At 42.1% G+C, this 18,462-nt stretch overlaps 1 protein-coding gene across 3 annotated transcripts in view; it reads left to right on the top strand.

Annotated features, from left to right (window-relative positions):
• LOC124000464 (calcium/calmodulin-dependent protein kinase kinase 1-like) overlaps positions 1-18,462 on the top strand; it is a 124,882-nt gene that overhangs the window by 22,787 nt on the left and 83,633 nt on the right. For all 3 annotated transcript variants that reach the window (XM_046306826.1, XM_046306824.1, XM_046306825.1), the window contains exon 2: positions 15,867-16,305. In XM_046306826.1, coding sequence (XP_046162782.1) covers positions 15,967-16,305 — 339 coding nt within the window. In that variant the 5' untranslated portion in view covers positions 15,867-15,966. The remainder of the gene's footprint in view (positions 1-15,866; positions 16,306-18,462) is intronic.

Below are 18,462 nucleotides of genomic sequence, written 5' to 3'. Positions count from 1 at the left end.
CTGTACTGACGCTTAGCTTGTTTGATAGCCTTGCGGAGGGAATAGCTGCACTGTTTGTATTCGGTCATGTTACCAGACACCTTGCCCTGATTAAAATCAGTGGTTCGCGCTTTCAGTTTCACGCGAATGCTGCCATCAATCCACGGTTTCTGGTTAGGGAATGTTTTAATCGTTGCTATGGAAACGACATCTTCAACGCACGTTCTAATGAACTCGCTCACCGAATCAGCGTATTCATCAATGTTGTTATCTGATGCAATACTAAACATATCCCAGTCCACGTGATGGAAGCAGTCTTGGAGTGTGGAGTCAGCTTGGTCGGACCAGCGTTGGACAGACCTCAGCTTGGGAGCATCTAGTTTTAGTTTCTGTCTGAGGGCAGGGATCAGCAAAATGGAGTCGTGGTCAGCTTTTCCGAAAGGGAGGCGGGGCAGGGCCTTATATGCGTCATGGAAGTTAGAGTAACAATGATCCAAGGTTTTTCCACCCCTGGTTGCGCAATCGATATGCTGATAAAATTTAGGGAGTCTTGTTTTCAGATTAGCCTTGTTAAAATCCCCAGCTACAATGAATGCAGCCTCCGGATAAATTGTTTCCAGTTTGCAAAGAGTTAAATAAAGTTCATTCAGAGCCATCGACGTGTCTGCTTGGGGGGGGATATATACGGCTGTGATTATAATCGAAGAGAATTTTCTTGGTAGATAATGCGGTCTACATTTGATTGTGAGGAATTCTAAATCAGGTGAACAGAAGGATTTGAGTTCCTGTATGTTTCTTTCATCACACCATCTCTCGTTAGCCATAAGGCATACGCCCCCGCACCTCTTCTTACCAGAAAGGTGTTTGTTTCTGTCGGCGCGATGCGTGGAGAAACCCGTTGGCTGCACCGCTTCGGATAGCGTCTCTTCAGTGAGCCATGTTTCCGTGAAGCACAGAACATTACAGTCTCTGATGTCCCTCTGGAATGCTACCCTTGCTCGGATTTCATCAACCTTGTTGTCAAGAGACTGGACATTGGCAAGAAGAATGCTAGGGAGTGGTGCACGGTGTGCCCGTCTCCGGAGTCTGACCAGAAGACCGCCTCGTTTCCCTCTTTTTCGGGGGTCGTTTTTTTGGGTCGCTGCATGCGATCCATTCCGTTGTCCTGTTTGTAAGGCAGAACACAGGATCCGCATCGTGAAAAATATTTTCTTGGTCGTACTGATGGTGAGTTGACGCTGATCTTATATTCAGTAGTTCTTCTCGACTGTATGTAATGAAACCTAAGATGACCTGGGGTACGAATGTAAGAAATAACACGTAAAAAAACAAAAAACTGCATAGTTTCCTAGGAACGCGAAGCGAGGCGGCCATCTCTGTCGGTGCCGGAATCATTGTCAATATGGTGTTGGATCTTTGATGTTGTGGAGCAATTTGCTTCCACTGGTCCTGGGGCCCTTAAGGTCAACGGCATCATGAACAAAAACCTGGTTGCCTCTGCCAGGAGGCTGAAACCTGGCCGCTAATGGATTTTCCACTAAGGTCCCATTTGGCTCCGTTGGTAGAGCATGGCGCTTGCAACGCCAGGGTTGTACAGTATGAAAAAGTATCCGATTGGCGACAGATTTCCATGCAAATATTCTAAAATCCACATAAAAACACTATGTGTATTTTCCCACCTGAGATGTGTTTCCATCAAATGTACTTGTTGCGTATAAAAAGCTGTGCGTGATGACGTAGTGCACATAAAAATCCCATGTATCAAACCAAAAATGCAAGTTAAATGGGTTTCCATCACATTTTCAACTCTATTTATGGTTTTCTCACAAAACAATGTGCGTTATATAGCGAGTGTGCCCACTCTGCTATTGACACGTGCACTCTAGGTAACCGCTCGCAGACACAATGTGAGTATAGCCTACATGATGAGATTATTATGGACAAAATAGCAAGATTTTTTTAAAATTTGTCAAATGGCAGCCAAGCATCGACGATCATGTCACCAGAATAAGACCCTCAATATTAATTGGAAATGAGCATCAATCATCTTGCACTTTCATCTGTAGCCTAATAGACGGCATGAGTCGTAATGGGAGGACCACATAACATGTCATCGCGTGACTCCAAGTTTACTTCAATATGATAGTTATTATATCAATATTTACACATAAAAGCATTTCCAACGTCATTTCTCGCACCGCACCGTCAGATCCCACCTTGTCCAGCGTATTTTGTTTTGTCGACATTTGGAAAGTTTACTGACAAGTTCCAGCAGGACTGTTATTACATTATTTTCTGAAATGTACTTTACTGAAAAGGTTGGATGGAAACCTGGTTAGTGATCTGGAAAGGTTCTGTATGGAAGAATGGTCTAAGATTACTCCCAATATTTTCCTCACAAAATGGCTTTATTACAGACTGAAATACTCCTCAGCATTTGGATTCTACTGTTGGTGTTGTTTGGCATGACAACTAATGGAAAAAAAACAGGTACAATAGAAGTTATGACAGGGTTGAAACCAAGGTTAACAGGGACCCTTATTATATGCGAATTCATGCTTAAAAACATAATTGCATGCTTAAAAACATAATTGCAGCCTCTTGCGATATGGATATTGCACATGTCAATATTGCAATTTTGATTAAAATGTTATAAATTGCGCAGCCCTACCAGTTATGGAGGAGAACAAACCCTTTGTGCCAGTCTTTTGTAGCTCTTATTTGAATCTTTCTCGCTCTCGCTCGCTCTCTCTCGTGTGCATGAAGCATGCCACAGGGCTGGTCTTCTCCTACATGTGTCAGCAAGCACTAGGCCAGGCTGTCATTCTGGACAGCTCCCCCCCGCCGCTTCCATATACCTTTCCTTCCCCATCCCCACATCCCCCTTCTCACAGCATCTAATGTGGAAGTGTTGGCTTTCACCCTCCACCTCTTCCTCAGCATCCATCTCTTGATCCCTCTCTCCCCTAGTCCCCCAGCACCTAATGTGTCACGTACTCCCCCTGACTTGGATGAGATGTGACAGATGAGGCAGCCATGCGGACCTGGTCCAAACTGCTGGGCCCGGGGGGATTGTAACGAGGACAGGTAGCAAAGCAGCCTCTCTCTCTGGTTCTAGACAGATGACAGAAAGCCTCCTCTACCCTGTTTCACTGTCTCCAGCCCCTCCTTTCTCAACTCTCAGCACTGGGATCATAGTAAGAGAGCTGAGTATCTGATTCTATTGGAGGGGGAGTGTTTTTTTTTGCGTATCTACCCAAACCCTTATTATTCCAAATAGTGACCATAGCAGTTGGCTATATAGTATCAATAAGTCTGGAACCAGGCTAGGGTTACCTTTTACATCAGGGTGATTCTGAGCCATGTTTCTCAATCTGTTAATGAACATTGAAGATACTATTGTCTTCCTGACTTCCTGCCATTTAGAAATATGGAGTGGGTGGTGACCCACTTAGTGTCCTCTCTCTCACTCACTCCTGACATTTGTCCTTCAGTAGTTTAAACAGCTTTGGAGAAGAGAAATCCTTTGTGTTTGTTTGTTCGGGTTAAGAACTGAAGTAAGCCTTGGCAGGCTTCCCATGTAGTGCTCTTTGCTTTGTTGGGCACTTGGGTTAAATAGAGGCATCAGCAGTGCTCTCTTTCTCTCTGTTGTGGCCAAAATATTTCTCTTGGCTCTGGTCATTGGCATTTCTCTGGGCTTGACTGTGTGCTAGTTGGGCACAATGTTTGCCCCGACTGTGGAATGCGTATTGGTCTGAGTGTTAGATAAAGACACACTGTCACTGTATAAAGGGAATGGTTAAAATTGTTGTCTGCCTGGAAGACTCATGCAGGATCAAAACACAAAGAACCTGTTTGCATTAGGACTGTGAAAGCAGCTCCCCTTGTTTAGTGGAAGGTCAATCTCACGGTCCCTTGTGTGGTGGGCCAACATAGTGTGTGTGTTTTTTGTTGTTGTGGGCTTTTGTGTAGCGATAGGTAACAATGCTTTGAGGGTGACTGTTGTCGATGTGTTCAGAGGGTCTCTGGTTCAAGACCAGGTTGGGACAAGGAGAAGGACAAAAACAATACTGTTACGCATGCGTGTGTGATTATCTTTCTGAAGCTTTCTCCCCTTATGTTCTCTCTCTTTACTCACACCACAGTTAAATGTCCACCACTAAAGTGTCCACCTCAGGACAGGTGCAGGAGGGGACATCCTCTTATCATGTGCAGCCGTCAGGTTGCAGAGGCCACATTATTGTTACCAAAAGCTTTTCAACTCCATATGACTGCATGCAGAACCTTATGCAGCGTGGAGGCAACTGAGTGTAGGCCTGCATGTGATCAGAGGTGATTGTCGGGCCTGTCGGACTGGATGATGGCTTTTGTTGTTTGATCGCTATTGTTCTATAAACTGTACTGATAGACCTCCTTAAGTAGGACTTAAAATAAATGTACTCATTTGACTAATTTTACTAATGAATTATTATGGTCCTTCTGTAGCTCAGTTGGTAGAGCATGGCGCTTGTAACACCAGGGTAGTGGGTTCGATTCCCGGGACCACCCATACGTAGAATGTATGCACACATGACTGTAAGTCGCTTTGGATAAAAGCGTCCGCTAAATGGCATATATTATTATTATTATTATATATATTATTATTATTATATATTATTATTATATAATTTTACTAATTTACTAATGACTTTACACCACTGGGGAATTGAAGGAGGTCTGTCAATATGATTTATAGAGCAATAGCGATCAGATACAACAGCAAAAGTCTTCATCCAATCCGACAGGCCCGACAATCACCTCTGATTATTGAATTAAGAATTTCAAATTTCATGGTATATCCTGTGTAGCACTGTCACATACATAATTACATTTACTTTAGACAAAGCCTTTTCATTTTCATTGTTAAAATAGGCCTATAATTATAAATTTTATGAATACTCTCACAGACATTGAATACCAACATCTGTTTGGATATTCCAGTAACTGTTCCCCTCCCGAAGTCAAATTGGACAAAACCGGTTGAAATTACATCCTAGTTTCATAGTTTTGCCTACTGGGTAGTTGCTGCAATCACTGTTGCTGACGGAATGGTAGGTAGGAGTAATAGTGAGGGCAGTATTTGAATCAATACATACAGTATCAAATCAAATTGTATTAGTCACATGCGCCGACCTTAAAGTGAAATACTTACTTACAACCCCCTAACCAACAATGCAGTTTATAAATTACAAACAAGAATAAGAAATAAAAGGAACAAGTCATTAAAGAGAAGCAGTAAAATAACAATAGCGAGACTATATACAAGGGGTACCGGTACAGAGTCAATGTGTGGGGGCACCGGTTAGTCGAGGTAATATGTTCATGTAGGTAGAGTTATTGAAATGAATACACACAGTCAAAAGTTTGGACACACTTACTCATTCCAGGTTTTTAAAAACTATTTTCTACATTGTAGAATAATAATGAAGACATTAACTAACACATATGGAATCATATATTAACCAAAATAGTGTTAAACATGTCAAAATATATTTTATTTTTGAGATTATTCAAAGTAGCCATCATTTGCCTTGATGACAGTTTTGCACACTCTTGGCATTCTCTCAACACTTAGACTATATACAGTCGTGGCCAAAAGTTTTGAGTGACACAAATATTAATTTTCAGGAAGTTTGCTGCTTCAGTGTCTTCAGATATTTTTGTCAGATGTTACTATGGAATACTGAAGTATAATTACAAGCATTTCATGTGTCAAAGGCTTTTATTGACAATTACATGAAGTTGATGCAAAGAGTGAATATTTGCAGTGTTGACCCTTCTTTTTCAAGACCTCTGCAATCTGCCCTGGCATGTTGTCAATTAACTTCTGAGCCACAGTCAATGCTTGGAGGTTGTCAGAATTTGTGGGGTTTTGTTTGTCCACCCGCCTCTTGAGGATTGACCACAAATTCTCAATGGGATTAAGGTCTGGGGAGTTTCCTGGCCATGGACCCAACATATCGATGTTTTGTTCCCCGAGCCACTTAGTTATCACTTTGTTCTTATGGCAAGATGCTCCATCATGCTGGAAAAGGCATTGTTCGTCAAACTGTTCCTGGATGGTTGGGAGAAGTTGCTCTCAGAGGATATGTTGGTACCATTCTTTATTCATGGTTACATTCTTAGGCAAAATTGTGAGTGAGCCCACTCCCTTGGCTGAGAAGCAACCCCACACATGAATGGTCCCAGGATGCTTTACTGTTGGCATGACACAGGACTGATAGTAGCGCTCACCTTGTCTTCTCCGGACAAGGTTTTTTTCCAGATGCCACAACAATCGGTAAGGGTATTCATCAGAGAAAATGACTTTACCCCAGTCCTCAGCAGTCCAATCCCTGTACCTTTTGCAGAATATTTCCAGGAGAGAAGTGGCTTCTTTCCTGCCCTTGACCAGAACATGCTCCAAAAGTCTTCGCCTCACTGTGCGTGCAGATGCACTCACACCTGCACACAATCCACACACACAATCCTGTACGTGACCTTAAAGGCTTGGACAGAAATGATCATATTGTCAGCATGTAGTCTCATCTCCATCCACCAACACACAACTCTCTCAACAGAGTGGAGGGCATGTTTAACACTTTTTTGGTTACTACATGATTCCATATGTGTAATTTCATAGTTTTGATGTCTTTACTATTATTCTACAATGTAGAAAACCGCTAAAATAAAGAAAAACCCTTGAATGAGTAGGTGTCCAAACATTTGACTGGTACTATAGCTCCTGGAGTTGTAACGATAGTAGCGATTCTAGTGTTGTGCCTCTCCCCGTAATCATGGCAGCTGTAGCATTAGTAGCAAGTATTCACATTTATTTAGCTCACTCTCAATGTCCCTGTACTGTGGCACCTCTCTCCCAAGTTTAAACAAATTTTGTTTTTCAAAAACACATGTATTTCGACTATCCGGGGGGGATCATGATATTATTGGAATAGTGAAATTATTTATAATGCCAATGCCTAGTTTGACTGAGCTAAATTGGTCCCAGTGGAATATTCCATAGGCACAGTAGGCCTGTGCTTTCTGTCAGTGTGCTCTCTCTTCTGCCTCAGGAGCTTCTAGCCTGTAAATCAATACCCATCACATCCACAGCATACAGTACTCTGGGGTCCTCATTCACTGCTATCTGTGATCAACATTTTTATAGATTTTCTACACACAAACACACATACATTATACCAGGGGGATAGGGAGAGAAAGCGAGAGACAATGACCTCCACTGCCCTCCAATCTGTAGAGAGTTTTGTGTTGGTGGATGGAGATGAGACTACATGCTGACAACATGATCATTTCTGTCTAAGCCTTCAAGGTCACGTACAAGCTTGTGTTCCAGCTATCTAGAGAAAGGAGGCTTTTTTGAATACACAAGGAAATAGAAACACACGTACACACTATGTATATAGTCACAGTGTTATATCAATGACTCAGCTGTCAACTGGGAATGAAACCCAGTGAGAAAACAGCTCGGCGTGGAGCGAGAATCTCACTTCCAATTCGTGCTATGAATTTTTTTCATTTTTTCATCAGTAGTATTATTGAGATTTATTCATGGTGTTGTCCGCTCAGCGCTGTCTCGCTCTGAAAACCTATAAATTATCTCCATTTTGTTCTTGGCAGTCTTTGCTTGCTGCCTGGGACACAACAAACCAATTTAGAAGACAAATTGAGACAGAGCAGGAGGGAGATATGGGTCGTTAATAGAGGAACATGTGTCAATCAGAAGAACCTGTATGCACTCTCTTCGTCTCCTCCTAATTAGTTTTGGTGAATGAATATACTTTCAATATGAATTGGGAGAAAGATGTGGAAAGATTGAAATAACATTTGGCTCTCATAAAAGGATCTCATTAAGTGTTTCCACCGTGTATTATGTATTTATTTATACATTTCCTTTGCTCTGCCTCTACAATATGCTATGAAACAAATAAGCTTGTATTATTATTATTATTGGATTTGTATGGATGGAAGTAGAGGAGTCCAAATGGCGTTAAAATGGTTCCCAAATGTGCTTCAAATGAGAAGGTTGTGGCTCCTGTTGTATGCTTAAACATCATGGAGAACACACACACACACACACACACACACACACACACACACACACACACACACACACACACACACACACACACACACACACACACACACACACACACACACACACACACACACACACACACACACACACACACACACACAAGATGATGTCAGGCTTTTTCAATTTGTTCTGGCTTTGTCATAGCTTTATTCAGTTGAAGACAGCAGAGGATACATGAACTGCTCAATTAACCGTATTCAACCATATTGAATTACACCATACTGTATGTTTGGTGGCAGTGTGAAGGGAAAAACTTTTCTCTGAGCTCCCATTCCCCTCCCTCAGTCGTTTCTGTGCTAGCTTCAGTTGCCTCTTGCCACACAGCAAATTTGTGTACGGAAGTTTCACCCACTTTCTTCTAAATTATACAGAAGTCAGAAGTTTACATACACTAAGGTTGGAGTCATTAAAACTCGTTTTTCAACCACTCCACAAATGTATTGTTAACAAACTATAGTTTTGGCAAGTCTGTTAGGACATCTACTTTGTGCATGGCACAAGCAATTTTCCAACAATTGTTTACAGACCGATTATTTCACTTATAATTAACTGTATCACAGTTCCAGTGGGTCAGAAGTTTAAATACACTAAGTTGACTGTGCCTGTAATCAGCTTGGAAAATTCCCCAAAAGTATGTTATGGCTTTAGATGTTTCTGATAGGCTAATTGACATCATTTGAGCCAATTGGAGGTGTACCTGTGGATGTATTTCAAGGCCTACCTTCAAACTCAGTACCTCTTTGCTTGAGCTCATGGGAAAATCAAAAGAAATCAGAAAAGACCTCTGGAGAATTTTTTTTGTAGACCTCCACAATTCTTGTTCATCCTAGGGAGCAATTTCTAAACGTTTGAAGGTACCACGTTCACCTGTACAAACCATATTACGCAAGTATAAACACCATGGGACCACGCAGCCATCATATCGCTCAGGAAGGAGACGTGTTCTGTCTCCTAGAGATTAATGTACTTTGGTGCGAGAAGTGCAAATCAATTTAAAATAGCTATTACAGAGAACAAATACCATGCTTTTGTTTGAGAAGAGCGATCAACAACAAAAACATTTCCCCCCTTGACGGTTTTGACACAATCACATCTGAAGGTAAAATTATGACTTACATTCTGATATCTTGCTCTTATTTCTCTTCCTGAGGGTCCCAGTGATCAAATGAAGTGCCGTTTTCTTTGATAAAATCCATTTTTATAGCCTAAAACGAAACATTTTGTAAACAGTTTTTCGTAAAATTCCATCTATCAACTTTTTATGGAGCATTCAACGTAAACAATCGTTTATCTAGTCATAGTTGGTTTCAGTGCAATTCTCTGGATGTTTGCAACACAGCCAAACTTGATTGTTGTTTTTTGCGGGGAGTATTGACCAAAGTGAACTGATTTGAAGACAACGAGCAAAGACTTCATTGCGCACCAATAATATTAGCGAAGCTTTGTTGATTGACTGTATTTCTGCCCAATGACTGTATTTCTTCTTGAAATCTAGCTGGGTAGATAGCCAATGAGCTGAGGTAAACGCCAGTATGTGATGGTTATGGGTTGGACCACCATCCCTTGTTTGTAAATGCACGCCTAACGAACTTCATTCTCGCATAGTTGCAGTCACGCTGGTTATGCACAGCAGTGTTTTGGAAAGTAGTATTTTGGCTCAGGGCCAAAAGGGCACAGCATGTAGGCATCGTTGTGTTCTGTGTCGCATGAAGTCCCCTATCACCTGCACCACTTGTTCAGTTTGCCCCTGCTTTACATCAGAAAGAAACTGCTATGGGACATGGCACAGGCAGCAAAATATTGTCTAGAGGACTTCCAAACGGTCTACCCTTGTTTAAAAAAGAAAAAAAACTAATATAAAAAAAAAAACATTTTTATAATTGTTTTGTGTGTGTTAGAATTGCTTTTTGATACGTTGTATATAGTTATTTGCACTGTTTCACCAATTCGGCCACTTGGGTACATTTGGGCAACTTGTGTGGGACACCTGGGTGACTTCATGCTAAATGTCATGTAGCTCACCCATTCCTGAAGTTATCAGTCTGAAACTTTGCACACCTACAGTTGCCCTCTTGTGTTATCCATCACAATTATATCAAATCAAATCAAATGTATTTATATAGCCCTTTGTACATCAGCTGATATCTCAAAGTGCTGTACAGAAACCCAGCCTAAAACCCCAAACAGCAAGCAATGCAGGTGTAGAAGCATGGTGGCTAGGAAAAACTCCCTAGAAAGGCCAAAACCTAGGAAGAAACCTAGAGAGGAACCAGGCTATGTGGGGTGGCCAGTCCTCTTCTGGCTGTGCCGGGTGGAGATTATAACAGAACATGGCCAAGATCTTCAAATGTTCATAAATGACCAGCATGGTCGAATAATAGTAAGGCAGAACAGTTGAAACTGGAGCAGCAGCATGGCCAGGTGGACTGGGGACAGCAAGGAGTCATCATGTCAGGTAGTCCTGGGGCATGGTCCTAGGGCTCAGCATCCTCCGCATACCCAGCATCCTATCTGACTGTGTGGCTATTCTAGTACATGTGAAAGATGATGCTACAACAATAAAAAACAGACAACGTATGCTCTTTTCTTCCACCAGATCTACTGTGTTATATTCTCCTACATTCAATTAACAGTTCCACAAACCTCAATGTTTCCATTCAAATGATACCAAAAATATGCATATCCTTGCCTCTGGGGCTGAGCTACAGGCAGTTAGATTAGGGTATGTCTTTAGGTGGAAATTGAGAACAAGGGATGCAGCCATAACAAATTAAGGACAACAAAGTCAAGGTATTGTAGTGGCCATCACAACGCCCTGACCTCAATCCAATAGAAAATGTGTGGGCAGAACTGAAAATGCGTGTGCGAGCAAGGAGGCCTACAAACCTGACTCAGTTACACCAGCTCTGTCAGGAGGAATGGGCTAAAATTCACCCAACTTATTGTGGAAAGCTTGTGGGAGGCTACCTGAAGAGTTTTACTTAAGTTAAACAATTTAAAGACAATACAGGGCTGGATGAACCAGTTTCAGTGGGGGATGGACACTTTGGCACTGGGGGCTCCCATTCGGAGTCAGTGTCACTGTGTGAATGAAAATGTTCAGTTAGAATAGTTTCACATATGAGCCCTGTATCAACAGGTATAATAAACAGATATATATAGAGTACAGGGAACATACGGTTGAATATCTTATTATAGACCAGCTAGATCTACTGTTTCATTTATATTATGACAGACCAGCGAGATCTACTGTCTATTTTATATTATGACATTTCAGCTAGATCTACTGCCTCTATTATATTATGACAGACCAGCTAGCTCTACTGTCTTTATTATAATACAACAGACCAGCTGTATCTACTGTCTCCATTTCATTTTGGCCATTGTTGTGGGCCTGCCCTCCCCTCAACAGCCTCAAATAGGCTATTTCATGTGGGGGCGGAGTGGGTCGGCAGGCACACACGCATCTCACATTTACACATTACATTTTTATATATTGCTACTAAAAATAAAAAAAATCACAAATAATATTATTAATTTCAAACAACGGCATTAGCATGAGAAGAACTTACCAGTCCAAAACGATGTCCTCTCCGTTCAAAAAATATTCCTCCATTTGGGAATCACTAAATTAATCGTCCTCCAACAATCTCTGTCTCACATTTCCGATCAATTTCTTCTAGAATTGTGCGTACATCTGTATATCTAGACTTAGATTTAGCTTTTCCTGACATAGTCGCCATACTGATTGATATATAAACAGCTGAAGATGCGCTTTACCAAAACAACACTGTGCGTAACATGCATGGCTCCTTCCGGTATGAATCTTCAATGTTGAATGACCCTCTTTACGCCGGAGTTTACTACATGGGTTGGTCTTCCAACACATAAACATTACATACTATATTGCCGTTTACCTCAGCTCATTGGCTATCTACCTAGCTAGATTTCAAGACGATCAGTGGTCATTGGGTTAAAATACAGTCAATCAACGAAACAGCGGTCATATCATTGGTGCACAATGATGTCATTACTTATGTTGCCTTCAAATCGGTTTCTTTCAATCAATACGTCCCGCGAAATGGCCCATCATGTTTGGTTGTGTTACAAACAAACCAATTGATTGCAATGAAACCAAACATGACTGGAAAAGTCACGTTTAGTGTGTGTATTTACATCGAATGTGTCGTCAAATAGAATGAGACGGAATTCACGACACAAGCAGTTCACAAAATGTTTCCTGTTAGGCTATAAAAATGGATTTTATCAAACAAAAGACCATTCATTGTGTAACAATGAGCATTGGGATTGCAAATAGAGGAAGATCGTCAAAGGTAAACAATTGATTTTATTGCAGTTTGATTTTGTTACGCCTGTGCGTAATCCTCAGATAATCGCATCGTATTCTTTCGCAGTAAATCCTTTTTTAAATCTAACAACGCAGTTGGATTAGCAAGATTCTAGTCTTTCGAAACATGTGAGACACTTGTATTTTCATGAATGTTTAATATGACTTTATGTCATATTCACCGTATGTTGTCGAATTTCATCCCGCTAATGGGTTCGGTGCGCAGCAGAGAGGTTAAAATTCACTATTCTAAAAAGCAACCTGCAACAAAGCATACTGGGAATGATATAATAATGAGCCCCTCCCATATTTATTTCTCTCTGAGATAGTGACAACACAGCCGATTAACACCACGCGGTGGTGATTCTATTGTGATTTAAAAAAAACTTCATTTATTCACTGCAGGTGGTGTCAATTTCAATCCCGCTGGTGTTAACCCTACTTGAATCAACACTCAGATACAACACTTTTTACCTCAACACCAAGATTTTAGCACCCGCAAATTTGCTGTGCAGGTTGTCATTGCAAATAATAATTATTAAAAGTCATCACAGTCCTCTTGTTTATTAAAAGTCATCACAGTCCTCTTGTTTATTAAGTCATCACAGTCCTCTTGTTTAGCACTCTTTCTCTACCTGACATCATATGAATACCATTCCCTGATAGGCTCAGTCCCTATGAATGGTTCCTGAAGACTAGAGTGCTGCTGTAGCATCAGTTAATCACTGGTTGGCTAATAGAGAATGGTTAATACCAGGAAGTGGCTTTTCAATGGGGTCAAGAGTCAATGGTACTTGTCTCTAACTCTCTCCCTCCCTCCCCTGCGTCCGCCACTCCTCTCCGCCTCAACCACCATCACAATCAATTAAAAGGCTTTCCCAAATGTTTGGTAGAACAACAGTTATCAGACCGGGGAACATTGTAAGATGTCATATTTTGGCTGAATTCATGTGTGCGTTGTCAATATCCTCCACATTAATGGTTGTCATGGGCAACAAGCAGCCAGCCCTCCAGGACTGAGATTGCCCGTCCACTGTGAGGGAACTGTCATGGTGGGGTCGACAAGTACGCCCACACACATACACACAAATGCTCTCACGCAGGCACACATACACATGCTGGCACCCACATGAACAAATACTATCGTATACTATTTTTTAAATACTATAGTATACACTAGTAAAAAAAAAGAAGGTATACACTATAGTAATTACTGTAGTGCTTTTGTGGACTGTAGTGCACTATAGTATTCCAACAGTATACTACAAAATTCTACAGTAAGGACTACACATGCTCAAAGTATACTACATTGTGTAGAACAGTATACCACTGTTTACTTCAGAATTCTAAGTACTGTAGTATTCTATATTGAGCTGAAGTGGTTTTTTCATGTGGGCACACACACACACACACACACGTCTTCTGCTCACTTCTAGACTCAACATAAGCCAGTCTTACACTGGTATAATGTATGCCAATTTAACATAATGTTTGCATAGTGGTCCCCATGCATGCACCCACACACGTACACACACACACACACACACACACACACACACACACACACACACACACACACACACACACACACACACACACACACACACACACACACACACACACACACACACACACACACACACACACACACACACACACACACACACACACACACACACACACTTAAATGGACACTTTGTCTGCTGAAGCACAGAGTTCTCCATTTCAATAAGCCCTGACTGTTATCTCTCAAGGGATGGAAACAAATTGCCTTCCCCTTGGTGAACGCCATATTTATTCCGAAGAGAACACCCCCCCCCCTGATACGTGTGTGTCCTGCCGTGCTTGTTGTGAGTGAGAGCGAGGCAGTGATACTTGATCAAATCAAACATGTATGTCTCTGTGAAAAGACTCCAATTGACATGGAGCCATGACTGCCCTGGTGAAAAATAAAATGCGTCATGGAATCATTTGACCCAAGTTAAAACTGGAGCACTCAGTTATTTTAGAATATAAGGCACTCCGAGTCCAACTAAACGGATAGGTTTTCGTGTCCTGAGAAATCTCAGGAATTAGCAGAAGACGACGTTGTCCCATTTCATTACTCTAAATGTAACCTCCGAAAGAATATTGATATTCAGACAACTGAAACTCCTCACAAAGGTTATTGTAAATAGATTCACCATTTTATATCCAATCAAGCCCCTTTCTCTGGATTGTTGACCCTAAAGAGGTGGACAAATTGAGCTCTTGGAGGTAAAAGCATTAATCACCTTCCCAGAGCAGCTTTTCACTAAGGAGGTGTGTGTGTGGGTGTGTGCATTACTCACTATGTGTGTGTGTGTGTGTGTGTGTCTGTGTTACTCCCTGACTAAGATAGATGTGGAAGGGCTCTTTGAGATGGAAGGATTGTAATGTGAGAGATTTCTTGTCAGTTATTCTTCCCTCCCTGGCCTTTGGATGGATAACTGGATGGAGTAGATCTGGTCCACTTTGCATATCTGTGCTCTCTCATCTGCAGAGACAACAACACATCAACCAACTGGCTGCACAGCCTTGCCTTGATACCAGCTCACTATGACTATCTACTTCCCTGTTTTACATTTGTGATTAAAGGGCTCACAATGAACAAAGATCTGCTGTGATTGTCACACAGGTTCAAGCACACACACATACACACGCACTCGGAGTAATTGCACGAGAAAGTGGATGTTGTTGATGAGAGCTGTGTTAACCCACACACACTCAAAGTAGGGGCATGTCCAGAGTAATGGATCATAATTAACTGTGGGCCTAGATTGACTTTCATCACAGGGTCATTTATTTCAATTAGACAACTACACACACGGCATGCCTAGACAACTACACACACGGCACACGCGCACACACACGCTTGGACGACTTAATCTGCTGGCCGGCCCTGCTGGAACAATCAGCTTGTCACACAGAGAGAGAGGGGGAGATAGAAGGGGGGCACTGAGGTGTCTGGATGTCAAAACACTGTCCTACTTGTAGTTATTTACCTTGGCTGTCCTCAGAGCACAATGTCATAAACTGCCTATACATGACAGTGTGACCTTTTAAGATGTGTGAACTTGACTCAATCAAACTACGCAGTGTATTGTGATACGTGTTCTTGGGTAGATTACATTGTTCTGGTTGTTATCACTTACCTGGAACATAATACAATATCAGTGTCCATATCATTCATATAATATGATATCCATACCATGTAGTGTGTTTGATCTATGGTTTTTCATTGAGCTGCCATCTTGGCCAGCGCGTAAAAGAGGTCCCCTGACCTCAATGGGACTTCCTGGGTAAAGAAATGTGAAATGGAAATCCAAATTAAAATAATTTTCTCTATATGAACTCATCCCTCTCGCCTCTCTCGGTTCCCTGCAGATCCAGTGCTTCCCCAGGCTGGCCCAGACCCACACCACGTTGATGCTGGTGGGCTCTAACCTCCTCTTCGTCCTGCGCTCTCCCATCCCTCCATCCAGTGATGGCGATGAGTACCGACCCGGGCTGCAGAAGGGACGACCTCAGCCCTGACCCTGACCCAATGACCCCTGACCGCAGTGACCTCACTGCCATGATGGCCACCGTGACTGTGACGACCACCGAGGCGGGCGGCTCACCGGCCAATGGCGTGAGGATTGGGGCTCAGCAAGGAGGAGCTAAGAAAGGCCCTGCTCAGCGGCCACACCTCTCAGGGAGGAAGCTGTCGCTACAGGAGCGGGGCACGTACCCATCTGGGAGGTCAGGGGGGGCTCACGTCTCCCCCCGTGTGGTACGCAGACCCACCGTGGAGTCCAAACGCGTCTCCATCTCAGACGCCGAGGTGAGAGAACTGACTGCACCGACACAGGGAGAGAGAGAGAGAGAAATTCAATTCAATGCAATAATCATTATTATTGCTCCTCTGCAACAAATTGAGTTGAATTAAGAGGGCTAACTGTTAGGTTGGCGTGAGTGTTTTAGCTGTGCATGTTGTGACCAGGGTTCTCAGACATTGAATGAGTAGGATTGTATGGGCCATCGTGCAATTGTGACTCGTGCTTTTTAATGCAAAGTAGACCTCTGTTTCTGTATTAGATGGAAAGTGAATGTCCTGCGTGTGATGTGCCACTAAGCGGTCAGTCAGACAGAGGGGTCAGGTCAGGAGATTTCTCTCTCTTAGAGCTTAAGTCTTAACAGCATTTGTGTGTGTGTGTGTGTCTGTGTGTTCAGTGCGTGTAGCCTACATGTGTGCTCTGAATGAATCAGTGCTATGCTCGGGGACATGAAATCTGTAATCTACATCTTGAATATTATGCCTCTAGCTGAATTACCATCTGGTCTCATTTGAGAGAGCACTAGGAAATAGTCTCCAAGAGTGCGTACTAAATGGCACCCTATTTCCTAGAGCCCTGGTCAGAAGTAGTCCCCTTAATAGGGAATATGGTGGCATTTGGGATGACGATTTACTTCACTTACTCTTCACTACCTCAGTTAATCTTCGAATATACACTCCTCAAGAACTGGAATCCAAATCATGTACCTAATAGTTAATACCCAAGTGGATCCAATTGCAATACTGTTGGGAATTGTGTATTACCGGTAAAATATATACAAATCTCCAGTCATGCATTCAATTGAGACTTGGTCATTTTCTTCCCATAAAAATGTATATTTGGAGAATTAGTGAATGTCAGAGTACATCAGTCTTCACATCCTCATTATTGAGTGTTGTATTAGAATTAGAGTAATTACATAAAGAACATGTGGTTGATTGGTCACATCGGTGAGCTCAGCAGGTACCTGATTCACTCACTTACAGTACATCTCGGTGCAATCAAATCGTGCGTGTGCGTGTGTGTGTGTAATGATAATGACATCCTATGGGCGGACAGAGAGCGCAGGAGAAGGGATCATGACTGTTAGTCAATACCGCTTTACCTTGTGTGGGACACATCCTCCTCTATACCAGCCCCCTGATAAACACTCAGTGACATGTTTTTTTTTATGTATATAGAGGCTCAGGAGTTGGTTGTCTGGACATGGAATGAGAAGGGAATAACCAGTGTAGTATATAGACTATTTCTTACATTTATGGACCTGTACACAATTAGGTTTCACAAAATTTCGTTATGAAACATCTTATATTTTTGCGATAGAGATTTTGTTTGCACAACCCTTGTGTACTTATTTTTGTTCAGAAAAACTCTACATTCATTATGCCAAATGTGTTGTACGTCAGTTGTACAATTTGAGTGTAATCCACCAGCTCTTCTCTGAAAGACACTCTTTTTAATGAAAGGTTGGTTTTCCTCTTTTTTTCAGTTCAGGTAGTAGAACTGTCAGGTAGGGAGATGAGTTTATCCTACTTGGCTATGACATGCAATCCACTCTGACTGACACATGGAGAATGTTCAGAAATACAAAATGTGGGAATGAGCAGTTTAAGGGTTCTTTCTGGCTCTGGCTGTCTGTTTGTCTCAAATGGCACCTTATTCCCTAGTGCCCTACTTTTGACCGGGACCCGCAGGGGTCGGCAACAGGTGGACATCCATTCGTGGGAATAGTTGGTGAACAGTTTCCCTAAATTAAACCATGGGTCTGCTGAATTCCTGCTTATTTTAGCATTTTTGACCAAACCTCAAACCATCCCATCCCATTGTTTTTAGTAAAAACAATACTAAAATCACCAGAAATTCAGTGAGAAATGTGTTCACCGGGCCTCCCAAGTGGAGCAGCGGTCTAAGGCACCGCATCGCAGTGCTAGAGGGATCACTACAGACAAGTGGAGGCTGGTGACTTGAAAAATTGAGGAGGATGGGAGATCCACGGTATAGGTGCGGAACGCACAGAGATGACAAAGTGTGTTTAAAAAAATTGTCAAAGAGTAATTATTTTAACCTAAAGCATTTAGTAAAGACATTTATAGTACAATATTATGGTGAATGGGAATGAGAGGGCTACTTACACAGTGATGGAAAGGGATCACAGCAGTGATTGA

Source organism: Oncorhynchus gorbuscha, linkage group LG16, assembly GCF_021184085.1.
Source record: "Oncorhynchus gorbuscha isolate QuinsamMale2020 ecotype Even-year linkage group LG16, OgorEven_v1.0, whole genome shotgun sequence".
NCBI lineage: Eukaryota > Metazoa > Chordata > Actinopteri > Salmoniformes > Salmonidae > Oncorhynchus > Oncorhynchus gorbuscha.
The sequence above is the reverse complement of the archived record's forward strand: the minus strand, read 5'-3'. Positions and strand labels throughout refer to the sequence as shown.